General features: G+C 54.1%; 9 protein-coding genes across 9 annotated transcripts; 2 read left to right on the forward strand and 7 right to left on the reverse strand.

Annotated features, from left to right (window-relative positions):
• Window positions 1-275: 275 nt before the first annotated feature.
• Window positions 276-2,669, reverse strand: CHGG_02195 (uncharacterized protein; the record flags this gene model as incomplete). Its single annotated transcript, XM_001228710.1, has 2 exons — window positions 276-527; window positions 699-2,669. The coding sequence occupies 2 exons, from the start codon at window positions 2,667-2,669 to the stop codon at window positions 276-278; spliced, it is 2,223 nt and encodes a 740-aa protein (XP_001228711.1).
• Window positions 2,670-3,957: 1,288 nt separating this feature from the next.
• Window positions 3,958-5,946, reverse strand: CHGG_02196 (uncharacterized protein; the record flags this gene model as incomplete). Its single annotated transcript, XM_001228711.1, has 7 exons — window positions 3,958-4,402; window positions 4,636-4,657; window positions 4,721-4,844; window positions 5,003-5,110; window positions 5,322-5,555; window positions 5,608-5,823; window positions 5,944-5,946. 7 exons carry the CDS (start codon window positions 5,944-5,946, stop codon window positions 3,958-3,960), a joined length of 1,152 nt encoding a protein of 383 aa, XP_001228712.1.
• Window positions 5,947-7,195: 1,249 nt separating this feature from the next.
• On the forward strand, window positions 7,196-7,939 carry CHGG_02197 (uncharacterized protein; the record flags this gene model as incomplete). The annotated part of the gene is made up of 2 exons (XM_001228712.1): window positions 7,196-7,613; window positions 7,671-7,939. 2 exons carry the CDS (start codon window positions 7,196-7,198, stop codon window positions 7,937-7,939), a joined length of 687 nt encoding a protein of 228 aa, XP_001228713.1.
• Window positions 7,940-8,633: 694 nt separating this feature from the next.
• On the reverse strand, window positions 8,634-10,408 carry CHGG_02198 (uncharacterized protein; the record flags this gene model as incomplete). The annotated part of the gene is made up of 4 exons (XM_001228713.1): window positions 8,634-9,270; window positions 9,334-9,467; window positions 9,522-10,260; window positions 10,344-10,408. 4 exons carry the CDS (start codon window positions 10,406-10,408, stop codon window positions 8,634-8,636), a joined length of 1,575 nt encoding a protein of 524 aa, XP_001228714.1.
• Window positions 10,409-11,870: 1,462 nt separating this feature from the next.
• Window positions 11,871-13,044, reverse strand: CHGG_02199 (uncharacterized protein; the record flags this gene model as incomplete). The annotated part of the gene is made up of 2 exons (XM_001228714.1): window positions 11,871-12,386; window positions 12,481-13,044. 2 exons carry the CDS (start codon window positions 13,042-13,044, stop codon window positions 11,871-11,873), a joined length of 1,080 nt encoding a protein of 359 aa, XP_001228715.1.
• A 2,618-nt stretch (window positions 13,045-15,662) lies between these two features.
• CHGG_02200 (uncharacterized protein) lies at window positions 15,663-17,132 on the reverse strand (the record flags this gene model as incomplete). Its single annotated transcript, XM_001228715.1, has 2 exons — window positions 15,663-16,621; window positions 16,796-17,132. 2 exons carry the CDS (start codon window positions 17,130-17,132, stop codon window positions 15,663-15,665), a joined length of 1,296 nt encoding a protein of 431 aa, XP_001228716.1.
• A 3,050-nt stretch (window positions 17,133-20,182) lies between these two features.
• CHGG_02201 (uncharacterized protein) lies at window positions 20,183-21,211 on the reverse strand (the record flags this gene model as incomplete). The annotated part of the gene is made up of 2 exons (XM_001228716.1): window positions 20,183-21,060; window positions 21,127-21,211. The coding sequence occupies 2 exons, from the start codon at window positions 21,209-21,211 to the stop codon at window positions 20,183-20,185; spliced, it is 963 nt and encodes a 320-aa protein (XP_001228717.1).
• A 1,001-nt stretch (window positions 21,212-22,212) lies between these two features.
• CHGG_02202 (uncharacterized protein) lies at window positions 22,213-23,157 on the forward strand (the record flags this gene model as incomplete). The annotated part of the gene is made up of 3 exons (XM_001228717.1): window positions 22,213-22,665; window positions 22,778-22,914; window positions 22,986-23,157. 3 exons carry the CDS (start codon window positions 22,213-22,215, stop codon window positions 23,155-23,157), a joined length of 762 nt encoding a protein of 253 aa, XP_001228718.1.
• A 1,256-nt stretch (window positions 23,158-24,413) lies between these two features.
• Window positions 24,414-27,721, reverse strand: CHGG_02203 (uncharacterized protein; the record flags this gene model as incomplete). The annotated part of the gene is made up of 4 exons (XM_001228718.1): window positions 24,414-25,026; window positions 25,183-26,731; window positions 26,855-27,104; window positions 27,569-27,721. The coding sequence occupies 4 exons, from the start codon at window positions 27,719-27,721 to the stop codon at window positions 24,414-24,416; spliced, it is 2,565 nt and encodes an 854-aa protein (XP_001228719.1).
• Window positions 27,722-27,855: the final 134 nt, after the last annotated feature.

The following is a 27,855-nucleotide window of genomic DNA, read 5'->3' on the forward strand; positions in this document are numbered from 1 at the left end:
GGTCCTCAGGCTCAAATGCAAGGACAAAGGGTTGGTTTTTAAGCCATGATTTCCTGTCCTAACGAACCAACAGATACAGCCTCTCTAAACTCCTCCAGCTTTATGCAGCGATTCAACTGAGTACCATCATCGACCCTGCGACTACTACCCCCGCCGGCAACCCCAACGCCATCGTCATCAACTCGCTCGACCCGTGCTTCTGCAAGACGGGGCTCCCCGGGGAGCTTCCGGCGACCATGAGAGTTGCCCTCCGCATCTTTGAGCTCACTGCTCGCTCAGCTGAAGAAGGCGCCTGCCTCGTGGTGCAGACTGCCTCGGCTGGGCGCGAGACCCACGGCTTGTACATGCGGGCGGGCAAGGTACGGGAGTATGATCCGATTGTTCTGGACGCAGAGAAGGCCGCGTACGTGTGGGAGCTGCTTTGCAAGAAGTTGGAGGGGTTGCAGCCCGGGATCCTGCAGAATCTGAGAGAGGCAGAATAGACGGAGCGCATTGTTGTGGTTAATGTGGGCATACGTTGGGATGAGCTGCTACAGTACCTAACTTAGGACTTTCTAGACTAGCAATTCTTCTGTTTCATTTTTCCACAATACTTCCGCCCTTGCCCTGCGGTCTCTGCCTTGACATTAATGGCCTTGTGTTTCCTCACTCAACGGGACCCTCTCTTCATAGTCCAGAAAACCATGAAACATGATTACCTGCTCGCCCCTGGCGAACGCCACCGCCGTTTTCGACGCCACACCGAGTACTGTACCGCTTCCCACATACCATGTCGGTGGGATGAAGAAGTGCCGCGTGTAGTGATCGGCCCGGCGTAGATTCTTGAGCTTGATAGAGCTCATCCAACCCATCGTGTCAATGAAGTAGAGCGTGTGCTTGAGCACCCCGACGACGTGCTTGAGCACCCCGATGACTGTCTGCACTAGGATCTGACGCGAGGCGAGGACCTGTACGGTAACGTCTTCTGGGTTCTCCGGCGCTAGTTTTGGCGCGTCCAATGCCACGAAACAAGTGGGCTGTTGCTGGCTTGGGGAGTTGGTGCATAGGACCAGGTATGGTGAACCAGGGCGGCCGAACCAAGCACCGTTCATCATATTTGAGGGCTCGAAAGGAGGCTCAAGGCCAGCGATTGCGATGCCTTCGGCGGGCAAGAGCCGTCTCAGTGAGGCCCAGTCGAATAGGTGCATCTTGCCAAACTGAAACACTATGAACTGTGAGGGATTGGAAGGGTGGCTCGAACAGAAGCTTGCTGGAATATCCAGTTCCGCTGAGACAGAGGCTCTGGCAACCGAAATGAGTTTGAGGGTTGCATCGGTACGGACAAGTATGGACGTGGAGTCGGGGCTTAACAGTGCTTGTCGAACAACATCCTGTTCGCGATGATCCAGCATAGCTGTGGCATGCGGTTCCTTTTCAAAGGATAGCCGGCTGACAATACAGTGGTTGTGTGCGTCGAGGCTGAGCAAGATATTGTTGGCGTCATTCCAGCCCAACTGCTTGATTCGTACGAAGCCGCCGTGGAATCGTAGCTTTTTGACGACCTCTCCTGAGTTTCCGTCACGAATATCAATCGTGCCGTCTTGCCTCCCGACAAAGAAGAGTCCACGTTCTGTCGTTTGGATGGCGGTTATTGCCTGACGCCATTGGAAAGCGTGGGCCAAGGAAGAAATCGGTTCGTGTGGTGGGACGTTTTCGCTGTTCAGTTCAAATGCGCTGTCATCGGATCCATCCTTTGGAATTAGCACAAGAAGCTCCCAGACATTGCAAGACTGCTCTCTGATCTCAAAGAACCAGAGGTTATTCGCCGAAAAGGCAAGCCCACAGAGTCGTGAGCGTTCGTCGGGTGGCTGGATACCATAGAGCGGCTGTAAGGTCTCAAAACCCAAAAGATGGATGGCACCATCCTCAGCACCACCAGAGAGAATGCGGCCATCCGATGTGCTCGCAAGTAAAACCAGGGAGTAAGACAGATGACGTTTTCCAGTCTGTTGGAGTGTCCATGGGTTACACAGGACGACCTCGCCATCGCTATACGAGATAGCCACCAGATCAAGCGCGGGAACGGGGTTAAAGGCCAAGTCAAGAGCTGGCGGGGATGAATAGACTCCCTCATACCCGTCTCTCTCAAAATTCCCTACTTTTTCCATGGCGTCCAAATCCCAGATGAAGACCGACGAGTTGCGGTACGTCAAAGCGGCCAGCTTTTGATCGCTATCAACGTAAGCATGCTCCGCGGCTTCCCAAGAACCCATCAGTTCCTCGCCGTCGGAGGAATCCGAATCTTGCGACGAAGGGAGGAAAAGAGTTTCACTGATAGAACCAGAGACGGCCTCAAATGAGATTATTGCACATCGTGCAGGATCGGAAAGCAGTATGCGTGTTCCTTCCCTGTTGAAAATCACCCGGTCAGGGGTAAAGTTAAGATCTTGGGCCCAGACACAGGGGAAAGAGGGCCCGCTGGATCGCCGTACATCCCACAACATCAGCTTCCGTACACTGCAGGATGCCAGGAAACACGGCGATGGCTTAAATGCCAGCTGCCGCACCTTCTTGCCGGGGGTAAGAGTGCCAACGGGCTCGAAGGTCCCAAAGCCAGCCGTGTCGTAGATGCAAATGTCGCCGTTTTTAAGGCCAACCGCAAGGAGTCGTTCGCAGCAAGCAATCGACATTGCGTCGGCTGAGAAGAGGTAGGAGGTAAGTCTGTCACTCCAATCCTCATCTAAAGGACCGGTTATTCTTAGGCGTTTGGTAGGTTTGGCGAAGACCTGCCGGATATTCGAAGTGGGTGGACAAAGGTATGGAATTATAAAGTGTATCGAAGATGGCGAGGCGAGGAGCCCGGAATGGAACGCCGTCACTAGATGATTGAATATCATTTGCCCATGTCGACATTGTCGAAAGTTCCGATTTCCCCGGTGGGTGATACTTCGCTTGCCGCGTCAGGTAGAGTTTGAGCCTCTGGGATGTTTGCTGTAGAGTTGAAAGACAGCCTGACTCTGCGAGCCGCTCGATCCATGTCAAGACGTTCGTTCGTAAGAACACGTTGAGTTGGGCGAGAGGTATCTCAGCCGAAGAAGAGCTGTGCATCAAATGGTACCCAAAGTTTGTTGCGACGTAAGAATTCAGGGGGCCGCCCCCCTTCATCTCGGAGGCGACAGCAACAGCGCGACAGATTTTAGGTGGTGCAAAGTCCGCACCGCAGAGCGTGGTGAGGCATACTTCAGCAAGTTTGGAATGCGCTATCGGCAGGTCAATCCAAAGGCCTTCTCGGCAACGAGTCAGGAAACTGGATGTTGTGCCATGGGCGACGTGAACTCGGGATTGGTTATCCACAAAGATTAGGTGCCCTGTGATGCCTTCTAGTTGTTCTGCCGATGTTGTCAGGGTGCGTCCAATGTCAAGTTTGACTGCCTCAACAAGTTCCGACATCGTGAGAGCCCTCGGGGAGCATATGACCCACTTCAAGATGCACATAGCAAGTTCGGAAGCTGGCGATATAACAATCGAGTCGGCGATGCGAGAGTAGAAGCCATTCATTTCGGAGGGAATGGTTTCCAAGGTTTCTTGCAAATCCTCCAAAGTGAAGATATTCTCCAATTTTGCCACAATGAGCCAGGCGCAGAGGAAAATACCGTTCGACTTGGACAGTACATTCGAGAGAAACATTTCATGGGACTCTGTGCCTTGGCGCTGTGGGCACTTGGCTTGCAAGAAGCGTTGAATATCGTGCAATGATCCGGATTGCCCGGTGCTTAAGTGCTTGAACTGGGCCTTGTTTTGCTTTAGTGATCTTTCCAACTGGCCCCCGGGCCGGCTGGTCATGAATACTCGGATGGGCGCAGTGTGATCGAGCTTTGACAACATTGCCACCAACGCCGGTGCCCCGTTTCCGGAACATTCATCGACCGCATCTATGACCCAAAATTGGGGTTTCAGCGAATCCAGTCGGAATATGCATTAGACAAAAAGCTTGGTCCACAGCATGTGATGATCGCCATGGCTCAGCCGTACGCCATCCTCAATCAGGGAGACGATTGCGCGCCGGACTTCATAGCTCGATTCCGCCATCTGGAAAGCAAGTGACTGAAGCAATGCTGCAATGGTGGACCCGGCGTTGTCGCTGTGCCGGAAGAAGTAGAAACTGCAATCAAGGTTGCAATCCTCCAGATATCGAACAACGTGACCAGAGACCACGGACTTGCCGGTACCAGGCCGGCCTGTGAGCCATAGGATCTTGACGTCTTCTTCGATTTCGGAAGACGTTTGTTGCGGAGGACCCGCGTATCTTGTACGGTCTGGGCCATTGATCCAACGTTGAAATACCTCGTCGGCGGTCAACCACTGACAGGAACCTTGATGCTGCTTTTCGTTGATCGCCAAAGAACGGTATCGGGACGATGCTCTACCAGAAGGAAAGAGGAAGCTTGTTGCATTTGCTCCATGTATTGGTCACGGCGTTGGAATAAGCCTAGTTCCGTGTTGGATCAGCTGGCCCAGACAGACAAGGGACGGGAAAACCAACTGTCTGCTTCGAGTTTCTCTATGGTGGTGAGAAATGCTCTTTGCAAGAGGATGTAATTCGGGCTGCTTGGACTTTCGAACTTGCAAAGATGGCGGTGATCGGCTTCGACATACTGGATATGTTCCCCGGGCAGCCCTGAGTTCACATGATCAGACATAGTCTACGAGTCACACATGGCGGCCGTATGTGACGACGTACCGAGTATCGCCGACTCTTTCTTAACCACAAGCGAGGATAGGGGGCCGAAAACTGTCGGTGCCCCCTCAAAGAAGGACCAAAGGTGTGGGTTGTTACAAACATGGCGGAATTCGTCGTTGGTTTGCTGGCGGGTGTTAATTGCAGTGTTCTAACTACGCTAAAAGCGTTGGGAGTGGACACCGGAGTATTAGACCAACATTTAGCCCTTCACTCCCAGGGACGAGGTCGTCGACATAGGCTTTGGTCCCGTGGCCGGCGGAATACCGAATAATTAATCTGTACAATCTGGGCTAAATCGGCACCGCGATGGGGTGTCCCAAGGAAGTACGTTGTATGAATTCGGTTGCCTATCCTTTTGTAGATCGAGTCGTTAAGAGCCAACAAGTAAGCCTGTGCATGTTAGCTTGGTATCAGGCAAACAACAACGGCTAGCCGGGGACCCAAAACCCTCATGTCAACCCCAGATAGCAGGCTAAGTGGCCACGAACTCGCCCGACCTTTTTGACAACCAACCCTCCCATACTATGAGCAACAAACACTATTGGTGTCTAGCAGTCTGTCAGCGAGAAACAATAGGAGGTGAGCTAGTTCGGACTCTCACGTCACCATTCTTACGCAACTCTGGTGAGTTGTAGATATCGGCAAGCAAAGCTTGGGCAAAATCATGTACAGTGAGTAAACTTTCCCTCATTGACCCGCCCGAGTTGTAACCATAGCTGTGTAATCGGATGTGCCTAAACCCAACCTCGTTTGGCAACCACTCTTTGGGCCAAAACATGCCCTGCTCTTGAGAATAGCTCCATGTTCTTCTAGATCCCCCGAACAGGCCGTGTACCTGTTCAACGGTCAGCCTCTATTAGTGTTTACAAAGTGGCTGGGGCACGCACGAAGATGAAGTCAATCCGAGGTTCTGATGGCTCGTGAAGAAGGGTTAAACCAAGGGGGCCCTTGATGTCTACTGCGGACAAAGTCTTGCCTCCAGATGGACCACCACTAAACCGGCGGAGCTTGCTCTGGATGAATGCGAGCGACGTGTTTTGCCGTGGAATGGGCTTCTTGTCGATGGACGCCAAGCGGAGATGGTCCTCGTCGCTGGTGCTCGCCTGAAAGGTCTAACAGTCAGTCTGAGTCCGCCCCGGGTTGCTTGATACTTCGCCTGAACTACCCAGTATTCTCGTTGTCTGCGAGGAGGCAGCAACGCAGGGTGTGTCGGTGAAACTTACCATGGTCCATGAAGCATAGCCTTTAGTCGCCCTTTTCCTCTTCTCACAAACACCTCATGCCGACAGACTTTCGTCCTTCCAACCACGCGCACAAAAGCTTGCAGGTCCAAATTTCCAACTTGACAGTTCCATCACAGCCCTGGCCCTCAAACCAGGTAGGACTCGAAGAAACCAATCATGGCAGGTCGGGAATGCTGGCCGGTATCACCTCCTGCATCACAGCTCATGCAGAGACAGCGAATCAAGAGTCAGAGTGCGTGTTCAGCCAACACAGGCCCTCTCTTCGCGCTCAATCAATCCACTGACTATCAGCACTCGCATGGAGGGCATGTGCCATCTGCGCCGGTCAACCTAACGGGTACCAACAACATTGATGCCTGTGTTTCGGCGGTTGGGTGTTGGATATGCATCCCAGATGCCCAGATTCTCGGCCCTATACTTATCCAAGCCTTTGCCGCCCGGTTCATCTCAGGTTCGTCTTACCTCTGTGTTTAACCTTGTTGACTACCTAGGTACCTAGGCGGCGCAAACCCGTCCTCCGATTGCGGATCCTCGAGTGGTAAAACGAAACAAAAGGCATCTAAGAGCTTGAGAAGGCTCCTTGTCCCTGATTTGCGTTCCGGTTGCCCGGTTTCTACTTTAGTTTTTGTTTGTTTTTCTTCATTCATTTTTTCTTCTTTTGGAGTCTGTCTTATTTTGGTCACATGTAGGGTCCCCCATCATCTGAAGGGTAAGCATGCGCACGGAAGACCTCCAAACCGACCCTCAGGGGAAAAATATCCAGTTAGATAAAGCTGTTGCCGCTGGTGAGCTGAGTTCCTCCACTCTATCGACCCTAATAATGGCGCTGTTCGTAAACGATTTCAGCCAATATTTCCACCTCCCGCGGTAGTTCACCTGTTTAATGGCTGGAATTAGAGCTCCCACCCAACTCCAAGGTACTTTCTGTGACCGATTCTGGGGCCTCGGCCAGTGGGTCAAGGCGGTAAAGATTGTGGTCCAGTTAGAAAATGGTGACACAGCGGAATTCTTCAAAAAGGTTGAAATATGCCATGTTATCAATGTTTAATTTCTCAATGCTAACTGGAAAGAGGGCGCCACGGGACCTACCGGGGCAAATATGATGAAAGGGGCATTCGAAGCGGAGCAAGCCCTATACAGCTGCATTCCCAACAGGGTCCCTAAGCCTGTCGCATGGGGGACTCATGCCAACTAACTGGAGACCCATTTTTATCTCTGCGAGTTTGTAGAGATGCAAGATGAAATCCCTAGCGCGAATGACTGGGCGGCTGCTGTTTCTGAACTTCACCTCGCCAGCAAAGGCAAATCTCCGACCAGACAATTCGGGTTCCATGTAACGACGCATCTAGCCAACGTTCCCATCAACAATACGTGGAACCCATCTCGTGAGGCGTTTTGGGCTCAGCAGATGAAGAGCCTTTTCGATCGGGAGGAATCGGTCAACGGCCACGACGCGGCGCTAGCAGAGCTTAAGGCTGCATATTTTGAGAAAGCCATTTCGAGGTACCTGAGACCTCTCGAAAGTGAGGGCAGGTCCGTCACCCCGTGCCTCCTCCACTCTGACCTCTGGCCGGGAAACATCAAACCCAGAACAGCCAGAAATGAGCTTTGCTTGTTCGACGCGTGCGCGTATTGGGGACACAATGAAGGTTTGTTTCACACCTTTTTCGCAAACTGCAAAGAACTCTTGCTGACAGAATGTGTAGCTGACCCAGCCATCTGCTACAACCCCAGATATAAGTTGGGCCAACCTGCTCTGGAGGCGTATAGCAATCTTGTGGCTCACTCAGACCCCGGCATAGATTTCTATGACAGGAATGCTTTATATGCCATGAAATACCACGTGTTGCTGAGCATCATGTATTCAGATAACAGGGTCTTTCGAGAGAAGCTGATGGAGGAACTCAAAATACTCCTCGGGAAGTTGGATTCTGGCTCATCCCCCTCGAGGCCGGACAAAACTACGCGGTTGTGAAATCGGATAGCGATCTCCCTGGCGGTCGGTTACTAGACGCCGGCCTAGCCGAGAAGGTAACGGGGGTGAACCGCATTTTCTCGCAACGACTCTCGCCGAATATAGTGCTCAACAAAAACCAGGACATGAGATTTTCACATACGCGACACCGGCGGGCGAGCGTGAGGTTGTGATGTGGTTGATTGAGATGGGCGCAGATCGTGGGAGGAGGGCAACGGTAGGAAGGAAGGGTTTTCGGGATCGGTGAGGCGGCGCTGGAGGTTGCGAGAGCGTATGGGAAGGTTGGATTGGGTGGGAAGCCTGGGGGCAGTAGAGGGTTGTTAAATTATGTTTCTGGTGACGGGGAGGAGACTGACAGGAATGGGGCACGCTGACATGTAGGTATAATAAACGGCAACTCGCTGCTTCCAGTCTGCCTAAATCACTTACCATGACTTGCAAGACTACATGTAGCACAAAATGATATAACTGCAATGAAACATGGTCGCAAGGCCTGCGGCGTCCTTAAACTGACTTTCACACCCATGATATTCCGTCGCACCATTCAGTGACCACCACGGGTGTAGCGTTGAGAGGACTATAAATTTAACTAGCCTGATCTGACGACCCTGAAAGGTACTTCAGTTCACACTCCCCAGACCAAATACCACACCAGCCTAAACCCCTCACTCCCGAAACACAAGCGCCCCACGTCTCAGACCTTCTCCTCCTCGCCAACCACGGGCTTATTACTAACCACCTCACCCTCGCCCTCACCCTTCTGCTGGCGGGCGGCGACGGCCTCGATCTCGGCAGCCAGGCGCGACTCGCCCTTCTTGGTCTTCCAGGGGTAGGGGGCGTCCTTGGAGAACATGAGCTCGACCTCCTCGAGGGTCTTGCCGCAGGTCTCGGGGCACAGCAGCCAGAACCAGATGGCGGCGACGATGCACAGCACGCCAAAAATGATGAAGACCTTCCAGGTGATGTTGATGAAGGCCGGCGGGGTGAACATGCCGAGGGCAAAGTTGAAGACCCAGTTGCTCAGGGCCGCCATGGACATGCCCGTGGCGCGCGTGCCCAGCGACCACACCTCGGCGGCGTAGATCCAGCAGACGGGGGCCAGGGTCAGGGCGTAGACCACGATCAGGAGGTAGGAGAAGGTGATGACGGTGTTGGCGGGCGCGCCGGGGGTCACGGCGATGACGATGTTGGCGTTGGGCGGGTTGCCGACGCCCTCCGGGTGGTAGGTGCTGTGCGCGCCCATGGTGCCGCCAACCACCAGGTGGCAGAAGCCCATGCCGATGGCGCCCCAGACGAGCAGGGTGCGGCGGCCTGTCTTGTCGATGAAGATCCTGCGGGGTTGTGTGAGCGACCGGTTTTCGGGATGATGATTACTGGGGAGTGAGAGGACTTACCACATGATACCGGTGAAGATGATGAACACGGCGTATTGAATACCCGAGGTAACCATGGCGACGTCGCCGGTTAGGCCGGCCATCTGGGCAATGTAGGTTAGGTAGTAGACGATGACGTTGGCGCCGGCAAGTTGCTGTGGTTGCACGAGTCAGCTGACATGCATGGAAGGGCGGGTTGAGTAACATACCTGCCACGCCTGAACCGAGGTGCCGGCCAGGGTTCGCTTCCACATGCCGTTCTTAAAGAACTTCCTCCAGCCTTTACCGGCCTCCCTCTCGGCAAGCATGACAGTCTGGATTTCCTCCCATTCGGCAATGACAAGTGGGTCCTCGATGTTGCCGTTGGCCTGGATGTTGGCCAGCGTCTCGATTGCCTCCTTGTCGCGCCCGACCTTGGCAAGCCATCTGGGGGACCGGGGAAGGAAAGGCAGGCCGATCATGAGGAAGAAGCACGGGATGAACTGAGTTCCCCAGGCGGTGCGGAACGAAGCCGTGCCCTCGATGGACGCGCAGCCGTAGCCGATGAAGTACATGATCAAAATGCCGAACTCGACGGCCAGTTGCTGGATGATGACGAGCGAACCACGCTTTTCGGCCTTGGCGATTTCGGCAAGGTAGACGGGAACCTGGGCGGAGGTGATGCCGACGGTGAAACCGTTCAGGACACGGCCGGCAATGAGCTGACCATAGTTCTGGCAGGCCACCTGAACCGCAGTGCCAATGAGCCAAAAGAGGCAAGCGAACAGGATAGAGTCGCGACGGCCGATCTTGTCAGACAGCGGACCGGCAACGGCAGAGCCGACAACAGAACCGGCCGCGAGAGCGGAGCCGATGGCGCCTTGAATGACGCCGGATGGGTTGTCGAAGAACTCGATATATTGATCTGTCACGACGATGGCAGACATGGAAGAAATGTCGAAGCCGAACCTAGATAAAATCAATCGATCCGTTAGCTCTCCATATTTGCAACGGGTACAACAAGGGTGGATTCATGTGGTGGGGGGACTCACAACGCGCCACCGAGGGTCGCGATGATGGCCACGAGCTGGACATTGTAGATGGTTGGCAACTTCATGGTGCCTGATTCCTGAGTAGGCTCTTGTAATCAGGATGTGGGCTCCCTGTCTTTCACCATTGGCCTGCGAGCTGACCGAGACTAGACCTTCGAGAGGAATTGAGAACAATCAAACCCTCGATTTCTTGGATTCTCGACTTGGTCGGCTGCCTTTTATTTGTTTCCCCAAGCTCTCGTGGATCCCACATGGGCCGGGTTAACACAAGGGACGAAAACCCGGGGACGTTACATGGCATGCCCGGGGGTGTCATTCTGGCTCCTCCCATGTTTCGATGGAACACTTCATTTGTGTGTTACCACTCTCTTCCTTCGAGACCCCGACCATGGTAAACATGGCTCGAGCGTGGGAGTCTGGGGTTGCCCCGGACTGCGGATCCCGCCAATCATGGGGAAAGGCTTTCGCGATGCGCCGGAAGAAAAGATCGAAGTCTCCAATCTGACGCTGCAGCTGCAGTGGCCGCACCCGAGAGCAACGGCTGTCTGCCATCTGATAGGCGCGCTTGTGGTACCCCCGGCCGGACGATTGTTGACTTAAACGAATGGGCAATGCCGAAGACGGCAGTTTTAGCTGACGATACCGTCACTGCAGGGCCGTTGGTGGGCTCGGTGGGCCGTTGCAACTCCTCCTGCCGCTTCGGGGTTGCTTTGACTTTTGCCAGCAAGCATGGGGCCTGCAGCCTGTTTCCCCGCACTCTGGCCTCGAGAAGCCTGGCTCGAACCTGGCACCAAACCCTGACCGATGCCGCCGGGCCGATTACACGGGCCCCACAAACCCACTTTCTCCAACATTTTCCCCAAATCCACCAACCTCCAGCCCGCACTTCCTGAACCAAGAACGTTGCTCTGAGTGGTACGCTTGGAGTCGCCATGAATGATAACCCCAAACCATCCTTGCCTGCCTCGTGCAGGTCCCGTGGAGAAGGACCCGAGAAACCGTGGATGATCAGACCAGAAACAAGACTACTACACGGTATATTGTTTTTGCATCTAGACCAGGTCGGTGGACGCGTGTTTCCTGTCAGTTTGCTATTGATGAAACCCAATTGAACACTGCGCACATGCAAACGACCCCGTCACCGGGTCACGAGCCGGGCGTTACCAACGAAGGCAGAGACAAGCACGGCCCGAAGCGCTTCGGTTTGCAGACTCGGGTCCCTCGTCGCATCGCCCTGATAACGGATGTGACTCGAGGGATGTGACTCGAGGGATGTGACTCGAGAGATGTGGTGTGATCCAATTCACATGCTTGCGGTGTCCCTTGTATTCGCACATGTAAGGATTGTATGTATGTACCCTGGTCGCAAACATGTCCGACTAGGGCCGGACGGAGACCGTGCGATGCTCAAACCAGCCGCCCAATCCAAGGATAAAACGGAGAGGACTGTGAAACTTTGCCCGAGCACCGAGGAAAATATATTATGCTAAACTCATCCCGACCCTCGCTTCCGACCCTCGCTTAAGCTTATTTTGTCCCGGCCTTGTTCCCGCCGTTGGCCCGCTCATCCAGCAGCCCCTCCTTCATTTTTGCAACCGCAGCCAAATCTCGCTCTCTCGTTTCCATCAAGGACAGGTCCATCCATCCCTCGGCCGTAAGCCGACCCCCGAAATCGAGCAACCAGATCTTGTCATCCAGATCAACGAGGAGGTTATCGGGTTTTGCGTCTCCCCAAACGATACCATGCTCATGAAGCGTCGTCACGGTATGCTCCATTTGAGCAGCCCATCGTTGTCTCAGTGCCACCGCTGGCCGTTTGCCAGGAAAGCTGTCGGTGACGATCGGGAGCAAGCTGGGGTGTTTGGCAGGGATCTTGGCCATGATGAAGCCAACGATACCCTCTCCAGGCGTGATCAAACCTATCGATACGAATATCTTGTCAGTTGTAGCCTGCTTTGTGCCATAGAGAGCGAGAAAATCACCTGTGAACTCGGGGATTCTGATTTCGGGACCCAACTCCAAGCCCTTGAGTTTCTCATATATCTGCACCCCTCTCGAGAGAGGAAGCTGTTCGGCATACGATTGGACAAGCTTGGCCCACAGCCTGTTTTCGTTTCCCGGGATAGTCACGTCATACATGCTCAACGGCCGTGTATATATCGTGGGCCTGCTCTCTCGGATCCCCTGGTCGGCGGGAAACTCGTGAACCACGCTGAAACCCGGCTTTCTCCATTTCGCTCCGAGGGACAACGTATTGTGCACGTTCCACGTCCGTATGGTATCCCGGAATGACCTCCAGCTTGCCATCTTTTGTCACCAGTTCCAACTTGATACACTGCGGGAACAAGTATTCTTCGATCGTCTCCACGGCAGAATCCGAGGCGGTTGAGGTAGCTACGGGGGTGGGTGCCAGCTGTTGCAAGGTTGGAAATACCGCCTCAAGTATCTTCCTCTCAACCTCATCCAGCATCCGGGATTGTTGCAAGGTTTTCTGGGGGTCCTTTCCATCGTGGTAGGATAGGTCGTCCAAGTGGTGGATCCATGCGCCCTCGATTGAGTCCGAATGCGGCTGGTATGGCTCTGGGGGCTCGTCGCTGATTAGGACCGAAAATAGCTGACCATTGTATCGATATCTTGCAATGTAAGCCAAGATATCCCCGCTTGACATGCCCCGGAGGGCCTGACGTGGGACTTGGTCCATGGTGTTAGTACGATTGTGGTTGACAAGCGAGAAAAAGGGCAAAAGTTGGAGCGATGGAAGTCGGGGGTTGTTTTGAGGACACTGAGTTGGTTTTGGTAAGGAATGAATTTAGGAACGGCCAACTGGTGTTGTCGCAATTTATAGGTGATGAGCCTCGCTGCCAACAGCACCAAATGCATATTTGGGGGGGGGGGGGGGCCTGGGCAAGGCTCGCCCTCACCAGGCAGTGTCTAGTTCTGCAGGCACACCAAGTAACAAACTGACTTAGCCACGAACGATTGGTTGCCTTGACACCGGCATCTCGCCTTGAACCAGAAAATGGATTTTGACCTGCAGTGTTCACAGCGGGTAATTCAAGTCTGAGCACTGGGTCAGCCTTCGAACTGGGTTGTTATCAATAGTCCATAGTATGCTGGTTCCAAAGCCAAGAGAATATTTGATATACCGGGACATTATATGGCATAGTGGCCACACCTCACTCACGTAGGTTGGTGTAACCTCTAGTCATGAATTAGGTTAAGTGCCGAATACCGGTCTGTCTCTTCAAAGTACCTTAGTGTTTTTGATTGTTGACTTCGACCGCTCCACCCAGATACATGACTCTCGTCTCGTCTCGCTTGACCCCCGTTTCGGGCGACCCTCCAGCGATATTGCCAGGTAAAGTGGGGGTCTTGATAAAGGTTGACGAATAGCGGCACAATTTGTTAACTAAGTTGGCGGTTGGGTTCTTGCATCATTTGGTAAAGAGATTGCGCCCGAAGATATCAATTGACATTGCCAGTGCTTCTGATTATATTTTTGTGTTTATCCATGATGTACGTCTCCCTGCGTTGTATGTTCGAGTGTCACCCACACTTAAGATCCGGTCGGTCATAGAGTTGGCCCAGAACTGAATGATAAGGCAGGCTTGGACGGTCACATCCGGATTATGAGTGGTCCGGGAGTGGTGACTAGCGTTAAGACAGATGGCAAGTCTTTTCCTCTTGAATACTATGCGGTGTGGCTCTTTTTCGATGTTGATCCAGCTTCAGGTTGGATCAAAATTTGAGCTTTTTGTAACCCATGAGCCGTCATTCGTTAGATTTATTTGATTTGCGCGGAGCGTTGACCCATTTACCCTGTTAATGGCTCGGTGTCGTGATAGGGCACCTTCTCTAGGTTGATGGCGGTGAACGCGATGCTGCTGACTGGCTGAGAGAACATGGCAACTCGTGGTCTTGGTCTCTGTCGGAATATCTACGCCAGAGTTACCCGCAGCGTCCTAGCTTCCGAGGTGTACGGAATGGTGGCCGGCGTGGATATGGCTTACGCCCTGGCTTCAACGTTACGCCAGATCACTGCCCACCTGAACCTTCCTGCCATCCCAACCATCGTCTATACAGATTCTTACTCACTGTACGAGTGTCTTGCGAAACTCGGGACTACGAAGGAAAAGCGGTTGATGATCGATATCATGGCACTGCGCCAGTCCTACGAGCGCAGAGAACTCCAGGAAGTGAGGTGGATCAATGGAGAGGACAATCTGGCGGACTCCTTCACAAAAACAACGCCGAATCGTGCCCTGGAGCGGTTTATTGACTGCAATAGTGCAACTGTACGCGTGGAAGGATGGGTCTCACGTTAGGAGACCTTTGGGGGACTACGAAGGGGATATTTGGGGACATGTACGTAATCCGAAGCCCCTCCTGCGAACTCTGGCGTTTCCTGGCCTCAAAAGAAGAGACTGCCAGTGTCGGAACATCTACGCCAGAGTTACGTCCTCGCAGGGGGACGTAACGGAGGGCAGGGGGGGATCCACGACTGGGGCAGTCGTCACGTGGTCCTGGACCTCGGGGACGACAACCCCGGCTGCAAAATCTGCGCCCCCCTCATTTCTGGATAGAAGAACATGATCCAACTGAACCACGAATGTAGCACGTCCCTCCAGAGAGAAGGGATTTTCCCTGTGCTTCTAACGCTATCGCGATACCTGGTATTCCCTACAAAGGTAAAACAACAGGCTGTTGCAAAATGTTATTTTGTAAACCAAGGCTCGAGGTAAAAGAGATAAGTCAACACAGCAGTAAGGTCATGAGGTCATGAACGGTCGCTTTAAGAGGAAAATCACATGTCACACTTGAGGCATGCTGAAATGGACAAACGGATACAGAGGTCACAAGTCATGGTGGTGGTTGACAGGGAGCCTGGTGGCTAACAGGGAGCCCTGCAGCCCTATCTCTCTCTGTATATAGATTCAGAGAGTCTCCCACCTCTTGGCGCTCCAAAAAAAATGCAAGTAACCTTACGCATAGCCATGCACCCTTCAACAAGGCAGTTCTCAAACAACGAAGTTCAAATTACATAAAACAAACAATCACAACGCCGGCCAGTGGCCCTTGGTGGGCACCCACCACCCCCAGCCCAAAAGGAAGCCCCGTCCGCCCTCATCACCCCCAGCGAGCAAAGGCATGAATGATTGAAAAGAAAAAAAACAGTAAAAAAAAAGAAAAAAAGCCAAACGTGAAAACCCCCTCGCGGGAGAAACCCGCAGCAAAGGACAGCCCCCACCCTTCAAAGCCCGCAACAACCCCCCTGCGCCCTCCCTTCAGTACCCACTGCTTCACCAACGTCCCCCTCCCTTACTCTGCTGGTTCCGACGGCATCGGCCACACGCAGCTGGATCCAGCGTGGGCGTCTGCCCCGGCCACACGGCGCAGCACAAACCTCCAGAAAATGCCCCGCCCAAGGCCATTGGGCACCCGCGACCGGGCCATCCACCACATGACAAGCCGTCGTAGCGGATGCCGACGGCGGGGGCCCCACTCGCGGCCGTGGCGGCCCGTCGCTGCGCAGCACCCGCACCGGCACGACGCGTCGCGCTCCGACCGCATCAATGCGCGCGTCTCGTGCCGACTGGCGCCGCCACGGTCGTTGCGCGCGGCGGCTGGTCCGCAGCTGTAGTACACCACCGTGCCCTGGTGCCCGGTCCCCGTTCTGCCCGTGGTAGGCCGCGGCGGCGCCCGAGACGACGACGGAATATGCACCTGCCGTGGGCGAGCCGAAAATGGCCCTTGATGTGCGACCCGTGGGCCCCGGCAAAGAAGGCGGCGATTTGTAGGGGCCACCAGTCGCCTGGTGTGAGGCCGTTGGCGCCGAAGACGTCGGCGGGTCGGCGCTGGTGGGTATATCGCGGGTCGAGTGCGTAGGAGCGGCGGTGGACGCCTCGCTGGAGGTATATGCCGTGCATGATGCCGGCGGTGCCCCAGATGGGGTGGTTTGGCGGGGGGAGGCGGAGGGCGGGCGTTGTAACGGACGGCGGCTGCGAGAATTGAGGCGGGAATAGGGGCCGTCTCGTCCTCAATCTCGTCCTCGTCCGTGGCTTCGCCAATGTTATTGGCGGTGTTATTGTTGTTTCCGTTGCCGCTGTAGCGGTTGTGGTTGTTGTTTCCGTTGCTGCCGTTGCTGCCGTTGCTGGTCTGGTGGTTGGAGTTGGTGTTGCTGGGGGTGCTCACGCCCCAGTTCTCCCGCTCAAACTTGGGCGGTGATTGTGGCCGCCCATCTTGAAACCTCCTCGGGGATGTACTCGGTGTGTTCCTCCCTGGAGAGAGCACGCAGGGTCTTCGTCGACGCGGTGAGGGTACCCCTTTAACCACCGGCGTCGGTTCGCCCAGCCCGAACTCCAGGTGCCATAGGAAGGAGGCACACATTCTTCCGTCGCCTAGCGACGTCAGCAGGGGAGGCTCGGTTACCCGCTCTCAACTTCCCAAAAAACCGAGGACCTCGGCTCTCCCTCCCTCGAGTGTGCTGGTCCATGAAAGGAACCGAGTGTTGGCACGATCGGCAGCAATGATGATGGGGGCCTCGGGGGAAGAAGCTACAACGGGGGAAGGTGAGACGGCCGCGGAGGATTCGCGGACATCGATGGTTAGGAAGAAGTTTTTAAAGGGGAAACCCGAACCGGCACGGTACCGGAAGGAGCTCCACTCAAACCGCCCCCCACTAGGATCGGACGGACGGCAAGGCCGGGACGGACCGTCAGTTATCGGGACATTTGTCGGAGCACCACCGGCATTCATGTCAGCAGGCAAACGGGCAAGAAAATCACCCATTTTTGACTTGCGTTATGTTGGTTGCAAAAAGAGAATGGATGGTATTGTGACTTTTTGATAGGCCGACGGGAATTTATGTCGAGTTCGAACAGCTTGGTTGTTTGTCTGGTTGATGGTGGGTGTTCGAGGTGCGGTCTTTGAGAATCTGCAACACATTTGTGGTCAGTTAAAACCCCCCCTCACATGTGATAATTGCTGGAAAGAAGTGCCCCCCCCCCCGGGAAAGTAACGCAAGTGTGATCACAAAAGTGAACGAGGGCTGAGAAGATTAATCTTGAACATACCGATGATACCTCAACACCTTGGCCACTCTCGTCGCAAGTCAGCACCAGTGTGGCCAGAAGAAAGTTGGTTGAGAAGTTGAGTGAAGTAGGGATGCAACGAGGAGAGAGAGAGGGAAATGGAGGGGGGAGAAGGTTAGAGAAGCGGGTCTGTGGGAGCAGCGAGGACGGGAAGGAGGGGGATCCGGAAATTCAAAGCGGAGCCACGCCGGGGCCAGGCCGGGCACCAAAACGGAGCAAGCAAAGGGGGGAAGATATTGGCCGGCAAGAACTGAACGGAGATGATCAAGTTGCAGAACAGAGCCGGCAACCAGGGTCGTAAAGCGGCCAGAGAAAACCGGAAGGAGCACAGCCTCTGACCTCTGAAAGGGACGTGGGGAGGCTATTGTCAATGTACAATAGGGGGCATGTGCCGCCGGAGAACACAATTTGAAAGGGTGGGTAGAGCTTTGGAACCCATGCCAGTGATCAAAGAGAAACAGAAGTGAAAGTAAGACACAACTTGAAAGGAATCTAGACTTTAGGCTGGTTGTGGAAACGCAGGTGCAAAAGGTTCAAGAAAAGAAGGGCCGTAACTAACATGATATGAACGTACCAAGTAGACTAAAATAATGAGCAAATCCAAAAGAGGGTATGCAAGTTGACAAGGTACCGCTGCGCCTCAAGCTGTGGAAGAGGAAAGACAGCCGACTATGAGTTCCTGTCAACAAATGACCAGAGCTCGGATTTGAGCCAGCGATATGCTCGTGAGGCCAGTAGTGGAGGTGAGCAAGCCCTGTTTTGATCGAAGGCGGGGGGCAATAATAATAATAGAGTAGAGGTTTGTATGATAATGCGGATAATTCACGCCAAGATTCGTCGATTTGGAGCGGACCAAGCCCAGAAGGCCGCAAGATATCTGCGAAACATAAAAGTCGTGCCTTATATAGCGACCCTATGTACTAATTAGTTGAGCGAACCTGATGTTTGAAGGGTTTCCTGTAACATGATCTGACTCTACAAATTGGTACACTACTGTTCCATGTCTTCGTTGTTAGGGTGACCGTCTTAGCATTCCGACAAAGTATACTTAGATTCAGTCAGTTGCTAGTTTTAATTTTTTTTTAGTCGTATCTTCAAGAAGATTAACGCATCCCACAGTCGATACACTCGAGATTTGTAAAACCAACTTGTACTAGTAGACGTCTGGCAAAAGTCTCGAAGGCTGGCACTAGAGCTGTGAGTGGCCAAGGAACCTTATCAGGACAGTGATGCGGAGGTAAGACCTTGGGTCTCACCTGGGATTGACGCTGAGTAGTAAGCTCGCATGGCCACACCAAAGCCAGAAAAGAATGAGGTATATAGATAGATGGTAGTGTCGGGGAGACAATAGTTTTGGTGCCACTGTCATGTCCGATACTATAGTTTGTTACAAGCCGTTGAATCCAAGTCGTCAGCCGTAGCACGCAGTCTCTGGGTCGTGTTTCTGAAGTTCAGTTAGGGATAGTTGACCAAGAAGAGCAACATCCAGAGCCAAGGAGCGGCGTTTATTATCGAACACTTTTGCAAGGCCACAACTCGTAGTCCATTATATGTCTTCCCACGATGTGGTCTGCGGTGATTATACCACCGTCACGTTCTTATTAGAGTCTTAGGCTAGTTGTGACGGCAGCTGCCGTCGGAGTGCACTGTGGCTCCATTTGGTTGGGCACGTGGCCACACGCGCTGGCATTTAACTCCTATATCACGAGAGCTCTTCCAGCTTCTCTTCCTTTTCTCCCCATCTTGTAATTAGCAGAATAGAGTCTCATCGGCAGTGCCCTGGCGCCTCGCCTAAATGTCCCTCGTCTCTCACACTGTACAGTAAATAGCTGAGGGTCAGGCACGCCCTAGGGCATAACGGAGTATGAATAATAATAATATTTATTTATAACAAGATCATTTGATGCTGGTTGTGTGGCGTTTCCCAAGGCACACTGACGAGGCAGACAACTCAAGTTGACTTACCGATCAGGTGATGCTGAGAGGTGCAGCAAGGACGGAACTCCGCCTGGAAAAGGCTAGTACCCTATTATTTCTGAGAGGCATGCGGACCATTTTCGTTACATCCAACAGGAGCAGAAACTGCAGATTCTCAAACCCGGGACATCATAGCCTATTATGGGCGTCTCCTCCGTTCTGGCATATGCAATTCCCCAACGTTTCGAACTATGTCTTGAGTATTTTGTACACAGTACTCCAGTTGTCTGATTCGTTTCTGTGGCTATTGGCGCCGGACATGGGCAGTACTTTTGGCCAAATCTAAAAGTAAACAGCAACAAAGAAAACACATTTTGGAGGCAAAAGAAAAATAAAAGTGTCATCTTGGAAGGATTTTTTTTGCAGTGTCTTAAAAGTGGTTATAAACTGGTTCCAGAATGTTGACATTCGCGACTTTTTGCGCCTCTCCCAGTTCCTGATCACCACTCACAAGGCCAACGGCCCGCACTTCGCCGATGGGCTTTATTCGGAACAAAAAAAGTACCATGCCGTTGCCGCGTTCTCGGTTAAGGGTCGAAGAAATCGGCGACTGATAAACGGGATGAGATACGCGGCTACGTCAGAACCAAGTTCTCGGCGGGGAAACACATTTCGCCTTCTTGTTTGAAGAGCAATGCCCTGCAAGTCACTATATCATGAAGAGTCTAATATTGAGTATGGCGACTCCGGGCGCCGAGTTATCACGGAGGTAGGGAGTCGTTTCGCCTTCTTATTCTGGGAACCACCCTCAAAACTTCCACGGATGGCCCTTCATGTCTCTGCATGGCCCGTGGCCCCTCTCCCCATCAAGTGACATTTTCTTGCCTTCGTGTCCATGTTCGCGCCATTTTGCAACAGCAGCTCCACGGCCACGGCAAAGCCGCGCTCAACCGCCATGTGCAGCGGAGTCCACCCAGCGACATCGTACGCATCGAGGTCTAAGCCCGGGTCTTGGCAATCCAACAGCACGCGTAATATGCTCTCGCGTCGATGCAAGATGGCCAGATGCAGCGCTGACCGTCGGTCGCGGTCGAGATCTCCGACGCGGGCGGCATGCGCGAGTAGCAACCGCACAACGGCCTCGTGCCCTTCGATAACGGCGTGCATGAGCGCCGTCCGCCCGTCGCTGTCCTGTTCGTTGCAGTCAACCTGGCCCCGTTGCAGCAAAATCCGTACGATGCCCTCGTTACCCCCCTGGGCTGCGATATGGAGTGTGCCGACCCATCCGTCTAGTGATGCTTCGGGTGCTGCCGTTGACAGAACCCGTAGTGAATTGTCAGATTGAACCTCGTAGAGTATTTGATCTAGAGGCGGGGGCAAGATCGGGCCTTGTTGTGGGTTTTGTCCGTCGTTGCTGTCATGGTGGGACGGGTCTTGAGGGAAGCCCAAGTCGAGAGTGGGTTCGAACCGTGCCTGCACCATCGGGACACCGACGACACCGACGTCGGGCAGAAAACTCCCCATCACATCAAGCTGACTAAAATCGACATCGTTGGGGTCCAAGATGGTGTGGCTGGTACTACGGAGAGGGTCATTTGGACTCAGGGGTATGGTGGATTGGTTGGGCAAAATGAGATTGCGAGTTTGCGTCTCGGGTTGGGCGGGCGATGGATCATCATGCAGGTGAGCGCGGTCGGCAGCTTTCTTGACTGTGGGGGTCGATCAGGCGAGGCTCTCAGACAATGCTCAAGTGCGACAGAGGACATTGCACATACGGCGAAACTTGCGCTGAGCGAGGCGGTTCTGCAAGCGCCGCCGCTCTATTGGGTCCGTGTTGGACAGGCGGAGGTCAAAGTCCATGATGGCCTTCGGGAATCGGATGTTGCGGAACGGGTGCAGGGTGGTGTGCAAGGAACAAACCTGGCACTTGGCAAGACCATGGGATCGGATGCAACCAACAACAGCATAACCCTAACCCTATAGCTCGTGTTCTTTTGATCCTTGGTTCTCTGCACTGACAGCCTCCTCGTAAAAACCTTGACCAAGGACCAAAGATAGAAACGGTATATTCAAGCCATGGTGTCACGCTCATGCATCGTCTAGTTAACTCGCTCCTAGTACTGCATATGAACTACCTAGATACCTTACCCGGTCCATTGCTAATATCAGCAAAACACATCAGTTGATCAATCTCCGCTGAGGGACAAGTTCGTGACGATAACCTTCGACTTCTCAAGAGTCAATCCTTCTCGACTCTATACGGGCCGGCCATTGCTAAGATGCTCTGTTCTCTAACCGCCGTGAGATTAATGTGTAGAGGCCTGGAATAATGATATCCTTGTCAGGTTTGGACTTAATGGCTTCATCACAGATGCAAGGCCAAGCATAACGCACCGGGAGCCGCATGCAAGGTAAGCAATGTGGGGGCATCGCTGTCTGCAAGGTAATCCACAAACCCCTGCGACACTGCGAGATCCCAGGTCGTTCATGCATACCTGGTTAGTATGTAGTGATCTCACCTTGCGCCGTGGCAGATCCACTAGCATCTTGGTTTCTCCTGATTTGATTCTGGACCTGTGGCTTGTTGATAACACTCAGCTCAATCGAGCAAGCATTGTATCGTGCCGTGGAAAGAGACGAATCAATCCATGTAGCTTTCTTTCCATGACATTGCATCTCGTTCTCCGCCGATACTTTCCCCCAAAACTTCAGTCTCTGCGGTCTCTATTTATTTAAGACTAGGGCGCACAACCATCCTGACCATGCGATTTCTTGCTCACTCCTTACCTCTACATCGACCTTTGTCTTGAATCTTGATCGAGCATCCCGTATTGTCTTGACCTTCTTAGACCCTCGTAACCATGTCGCCCACAGTCGTACTCATTACAGGCGCAAACCGTGGCATCGGCCGTGGGCTCCTGGAGCTCTACCTTGCTCGCGCCAACCACAGGATCATCGCTACTGTCCGCGACCCGAACCACTCTACCGCGAAAAAACTCACCACGCTCCCAAGGGCCGAAGGAACTTCGCTAGTTGTCGTCAAGCTCGACGTCACGGTTCACTCCGATCCTGCTGCGGCCGTTCAAGAGTTGTCCGCTAAACACGGCATTGACCACGTTGACGTTCTCGTCGCGAACGCGGGCATCGCGTTGAAGTGGCCCACCGTGTCCGAAGTAACGCCACAAGACATCCAGAAGCATGTCGAAGTGAACGTCCATGGTTTTGTTGTGCTCTTCCAGGCTTTCCGGCCCGTGTTGCAGAAGGCGAAGGACCCAAAATGGGTCACCATCGGCTCATCCGCAGCGTTTCTTACGGTGAGTTCGCCATCTCCAGAGAGAGATCATCTTTTTTCACTTTTGCTAACTTTGTCCGCGTCCGTAGTGAGTAATGTCGTACCCATCCTCTTCTGCGTTCTTCTGACACCAGCCACCCCCTTCTCACAACAGAAACTTTCTCCCCATGCGGAACGCGGCGTATGGGCCCACCAAGCTGGTCCAGCATTGGCTCACGAAGGCCATCCACACCGAAGAGCCATGGCTCATCGCCTTCCCAATCGATCCTGGGTGAGCTAGATTTCCAGTCCCATGATTCTTTTTCTCTCATCGAGCAATAGCTGCTGATTTACTTTCTACAGCTGGGTGCAGACGGACATTGGTGATCGCGGCGCCCACGCATTTGGAATTGAAAAGGCGGCAATCACCGTGGATGAGAGCGTCAACGGAATAATCAAGGTGATTGACGCAGCCACCCAGGAAACCCACAGTGGGAGGCTGTGGGCGTATACAGGCAATGAGGTGCCCTGGTAGCGTGTCTGTGGTGTACCTGGTCCCCTGGCTGGTTCTAGTAATAGTGAGCTTAGTAATGGAAGTCGTCCCGAACGAGTGACTAGATGCTGGCTGTTTGAGGGTGACCATAGTTCTTATGATTCTTTTCCTCGGAATCATGAACGCTTGCTCAATGCCTTGATATAGCCCTTCATGAGCATATCGCATGCTTAGCCAGACGTTTCATTGACGCGTAACTACACCTCCTGAGTACTGACATGCCTCCCCAGTATGAACAAGGAATATATTATTATTATTCATACTCCGCTATGCCCTAGGGCGTGCCGGACCCTCAGCTATTTAGTGTACAGGAAAACCGTGCCCTCCCGGGCCGCGTGAAAAACCCATACCAACAATCAAGGAACGGTGCGTTCTGGTGAGTCTGCGTATACAAAAAGAGGAGGCCTCCTGGCCTCCGAACGGGGGCGCTTCAGGCCGCCGCTTCCAGCTCGAGCCTCCTGGCTAAGTTGTACATCGGCAGCTTCCCCGGATCCATCAGCCAGTCGAGGACTCTCTTCGCGAGCCGTGCAGTCGTGGGATTGATGCCGTGTAGAACAGAGTAAAAGTCCCGTCGTGTCCGCATTCCAGTTCTCTCCCATCTTCGAGTCAACGGTGGGGCCAAACACCACACTACCAGGTGTTCGGCAGTCTCTCGTCCCTCGCCACACTCGCAGGCAGGAGTCAGAACCTCCGGGACTCCCCGCGTAAACAAGAAGTCCCGTAAGCCTATTGCTCCCGTCCGGATTTGAACCACCAGTGAGCTCTTCGCCTTGCTGAGACCGTCGTGCCTCCTTAGGGTTCCGTTCCGGAATAGCGTCTCCTGCTGATGGTCAAAGTCGTCCGCCGGCCTGGTGATGGATGGATGGATGGAATTTATTTCGCCCGGAGGCACTGGGCCTAGAGGACCTTAGCACGCTAACTACATCCGGATCAAATCGGTTTGCCTTTAACTCGTACAAGCCCCCTACTTCTTCCCTCTTTCTCGCTGCACCATTCCGGCCTGGTGATCGCTCTGTCATCCCGTTTTCGCTCTGTCATCCCGTTCTGTTGTGGCACGGCACAGGTGGGGCCCACCTGTGGCCCCACACTGGTGGGCAACCGACCACAAATACCTCCCACACTTGCAGGCAGATAGCTTTCATTCCCAAGTCCTCAATCAATCTATTCTGCACCAACAGACATCACCATCACGAGTCCCACACGTTCCTTTAACCACCTCGCTCTCCAAGCCTCTTCTACTACCCTGTTCGTATCAACGGTTCCCCCCGTCCAGCGCATGACCGTGCCCGCGGCTCTCTCCACCGCCGTAGGCCCTTGAGGTCCCAAGGTTCGCGGTCGGCCCCTGTTGCCCCTCCTCGAGCTAAGTCTCTGCTGTATCTTGCGGCAGGCGGTGAGGACAACGCTCCCCGGCTCCCCGCCGTCTTCTTGCCGCCTTGACCGTCGTCCAGATCGGGTCGTTGGAGTCGGTTTTCGAAATCTGCAAGCCGTTTGTTTAGGTACAAGTCCAATGGTGGTACCCATGTCTCTGTCTCGAGGTCACGGATGGGGGTAGACTTAAAGGCTCCCGCCACAATCCGCAAGCTCTTGTTCTGGGCCTTCCCGAGGGCCTTAGTGATGCCTTTCTTTACCGGCTCGCCTCCCACATCCGTGGGGATGTGAAACGATGATGCGCCATAGGCCAGCGCCGACCGGATGCACTTTGTGTACACTTCTCGCGCTTTGGCTAGCCCCATTCCCCACGTCTTTGCCACGATCCTCGACAGGGCATAGCTCTGGGTCCTCAGCTTCTTCTCCACCGCCACCAGGTGAGCCTTCCAGTTGAGTTTCCAGTCCAGCCAGACCCCCAGGAACCTGGCAGACCCTTCTGGTTTAACGGGGCTAGTGCCTCCCCCTGGGTTGGCAAGGTTTACCTGTTCAGTCCACTGCCGTCGCCCTTTGTTGAAATGGATGAGTTCGCTCTTTTCCGGGGCGAACTTCATCCCCCGACTGTCCGCCCATCGTATTCACGTTTCCCACGCCGCCTCTAGTTGCCGGACATTGGCTTGGGGATTTCGACCAAATACTAGGAGGTTGGTGTCATCCGCAAACCCTGTTATAGCCAAGTGAGGGTGCTCGTCTTTTAGCTGCTTGTATAATGAGGAAATGTACAGGATGAAGAGAACAGGGGAAAGGGGTGAGCCTTGGGGGACCCCTGCCCGAATTGCCGTCGGCGCCGCCGTCTTGCCGTCGAAAAGAAGGGTGGCCTCTCGACCGGTCAACCAATCTCTCGTCCAGAGGACCAGCCACCTCGGGAAGCCCATTTCTCGCAAAGTTGCTAGCAGTCGGGTATGGTTGACCGTGTCAAAGGCTCCTGAGATGTCCAGTTGCAATAGGGATGCCGCACCCTTCTGTCTCCACGCCTCCTGGACCTGGGCTACTACTAGCCGGACAGCCAGCTCTGTGGAGCGGTGTGCCCTGTTCCCCATTTGTTCATCTGGTAGGAGGCCGTTGACTTCTGCAGCTTGAGTGACCTTCCTGGCGACCACTGACTCTATTACCTTCCCCAGGGTTGGCAGCAGAGCAATGGGCCTGTATCCCCCCGGGGTCTGATACGCCGGCGGAGCCTTTCCTGGTTTCGGTAGTACTACAGTCTTCGCCCTCTTGAAACGGTTCGGGAACCATCCTAGCTCCAGGCACCTTGTCGCCAGAAGGGCCAGCACTTCAGCTAACGGTGCTCCGCACGCCTTCAGAAGGCCCCTCGGGAGCAAATCCTCGCCTGGCGCCTTCCAGGGGCTTGCTCTTCCTATCGCTTCCGTGATCTCGGTCGGCGTCACTGCCTGTACGACGTCGAAGCCCGGGTTCCAGCTGCCCAAAAAGGCTTGGTCTTCCACGTCCGTCAGGTTGGCCGGTGGGTCCGGGAAGAACCTCTCGGCCAGCGCGCTGGCCTTCTGGTCGTGCGTTTCGGCCGTTACCTGTCCGGAAGAGTCCTTAAATTCCGGAAGCCTCGGTGGTTCTGGCGGCAAAAAGCTCCGCAGCCTAGCCCATCTTTCCAAGCTCCACATCTGATCGGGCTTCTTTGCCTCGCTTGCTTCCTGTAGGCTGTTCCTCCAAGCCCTCGTCCGTGCTTCGCGCGTTGTTCTAGCAAGGTCCTTGAGCCTTTCGCTAAGCTCCTCCCAGCAGTACTCTGCCCGAGTCTCCTTCGCCAGCCTCTCGGCCCTCCTGGCCTCCCGGGCGGCCTGCTGCACCTCCACAGTCCACCAGGGAGAGCTGTAGCCGCAGCTCGCCTTTTTCCGTGGAGTGCTTTCCTTCGCGGTCCAGGTGAGCCACTCGGCCAGGCTATCGAAAGCTTTGCCAAGACCCTCGACTGTCCGGGTTCCGGCCGGTAGTCCGTCCGGTCCCGGGTCCGCGAGCCCCATGACCTTGCATAGCAACGCTGATTCAGCCTTCACCCTCTCCCTGTCCATCTTCTTCCAGGCCCAGCCATCCGGTTGGGTTGGCCTCGGCCCATGCCCTTCCCCGACCTCGAGCACTTGTGGGTAGTGGTCTGACTTTCCACGACACTCTTCCCCGTAGTATACTGTTTGGAGGTTTTCCGAAGTCTAGAAGTGGTCGATGGTTGACGGGCGGCCTCGCTGCCGCCCCTGGGGAGCTCGCGTTGTCGCTCCCCTTGGAGTCCTGATGGTGAGGTCCCACAAGAAACCCAGCTGCAATAGGTCTTCAGATTTCCTGTCGTAGCGTCCGAACCCATCCCACAGTGGGTTCTTTAGGTTGAAGTCTCCTTCCAGAACCACCGGGTGGCTTGGCCTTGGCCGCCCTTGGAGGGCTCTCGGTACGTTCTCGCCGGCGGGGGGGTTGTATACGGACCAAAGCTCGAATCCGCGGCTTTCCCTTCCGAGGTCCGCCTCTGGGAACCACACGCGGCACCAATTCTCCGTGGCTTCGGAGTCCCACTGCCTGATTTCAAATCTTTTGCTTACATATATTGCCGCCCACCCCTCGAGCTTATGTACCAGGTGGTATCTGCTGCTCGGGGGGCAGTATGTGGATTTTGTCGCCTTGTTGATCCACGGTTCTTGCAACAAGGAATATTATTGATAAGCCCCCCCCATAAACAAATGCTTACAACCTCGTTTATTGGTATTTCTCAACCACATATTGTTCCTCTATTCGCCATCTTGCTCGCTGGGGGTGCCCCTCGTCAACACACTTCCGCCATCCCCTTTTTGAGTTGGCGGCGGTCCTTTGCCTGTGCGTCTCAATGGTTCGGGAAAGTTATGCGGCACGGCATCAATAGTGCCAGAGTAAGTAGCACGTGTGGTGGCTAGGAGGAACAATCGAATCCAGTCAGCAAATTGTCGGGCTCCTGGTCTTAGAGATGTTGCCTAGTCTGTAATTTTGTAGGTAAGTAACTCACCTGTGACATTGATGAGAAACATGAGGAACTTCCCGAGGCTATCGACGGCTTTGTTCCACTAGTTGCCACTGATGAGACTGGGTCGGGGTGTGGAAGGAGGCTGGAATGAATTGCTGGCGAAACAAAACCTACGGCGGAAGTGAGGGCATCCATTTTGCGAGATAGCTCGTGATGGCTTTTGTGGATAGAGGTCCCTTATTAGAGTGTTTGAGCAGAGAATGGCGGCGGCCGGGTACGATCAAAGAAGCATCGTCCTCAGTCGGAAGGGTTGCGCAGGCCGAAGGGGA

Source organism: Chaetomium globosum, genomic scaffold, assembly GCF_000143365.1.
Source record: "Chaetomium globosum CBS 148.51 scaffold_2 genomic scaffold, whole genome shotgun sequence".
Classification (NCBI taxonomy): Eukaryota; Fungi; Ascomycota; class Sordariomycetes; order Sordariales; family Chaetomiaceae; genus Chaetomium; species Chaetomium globosum.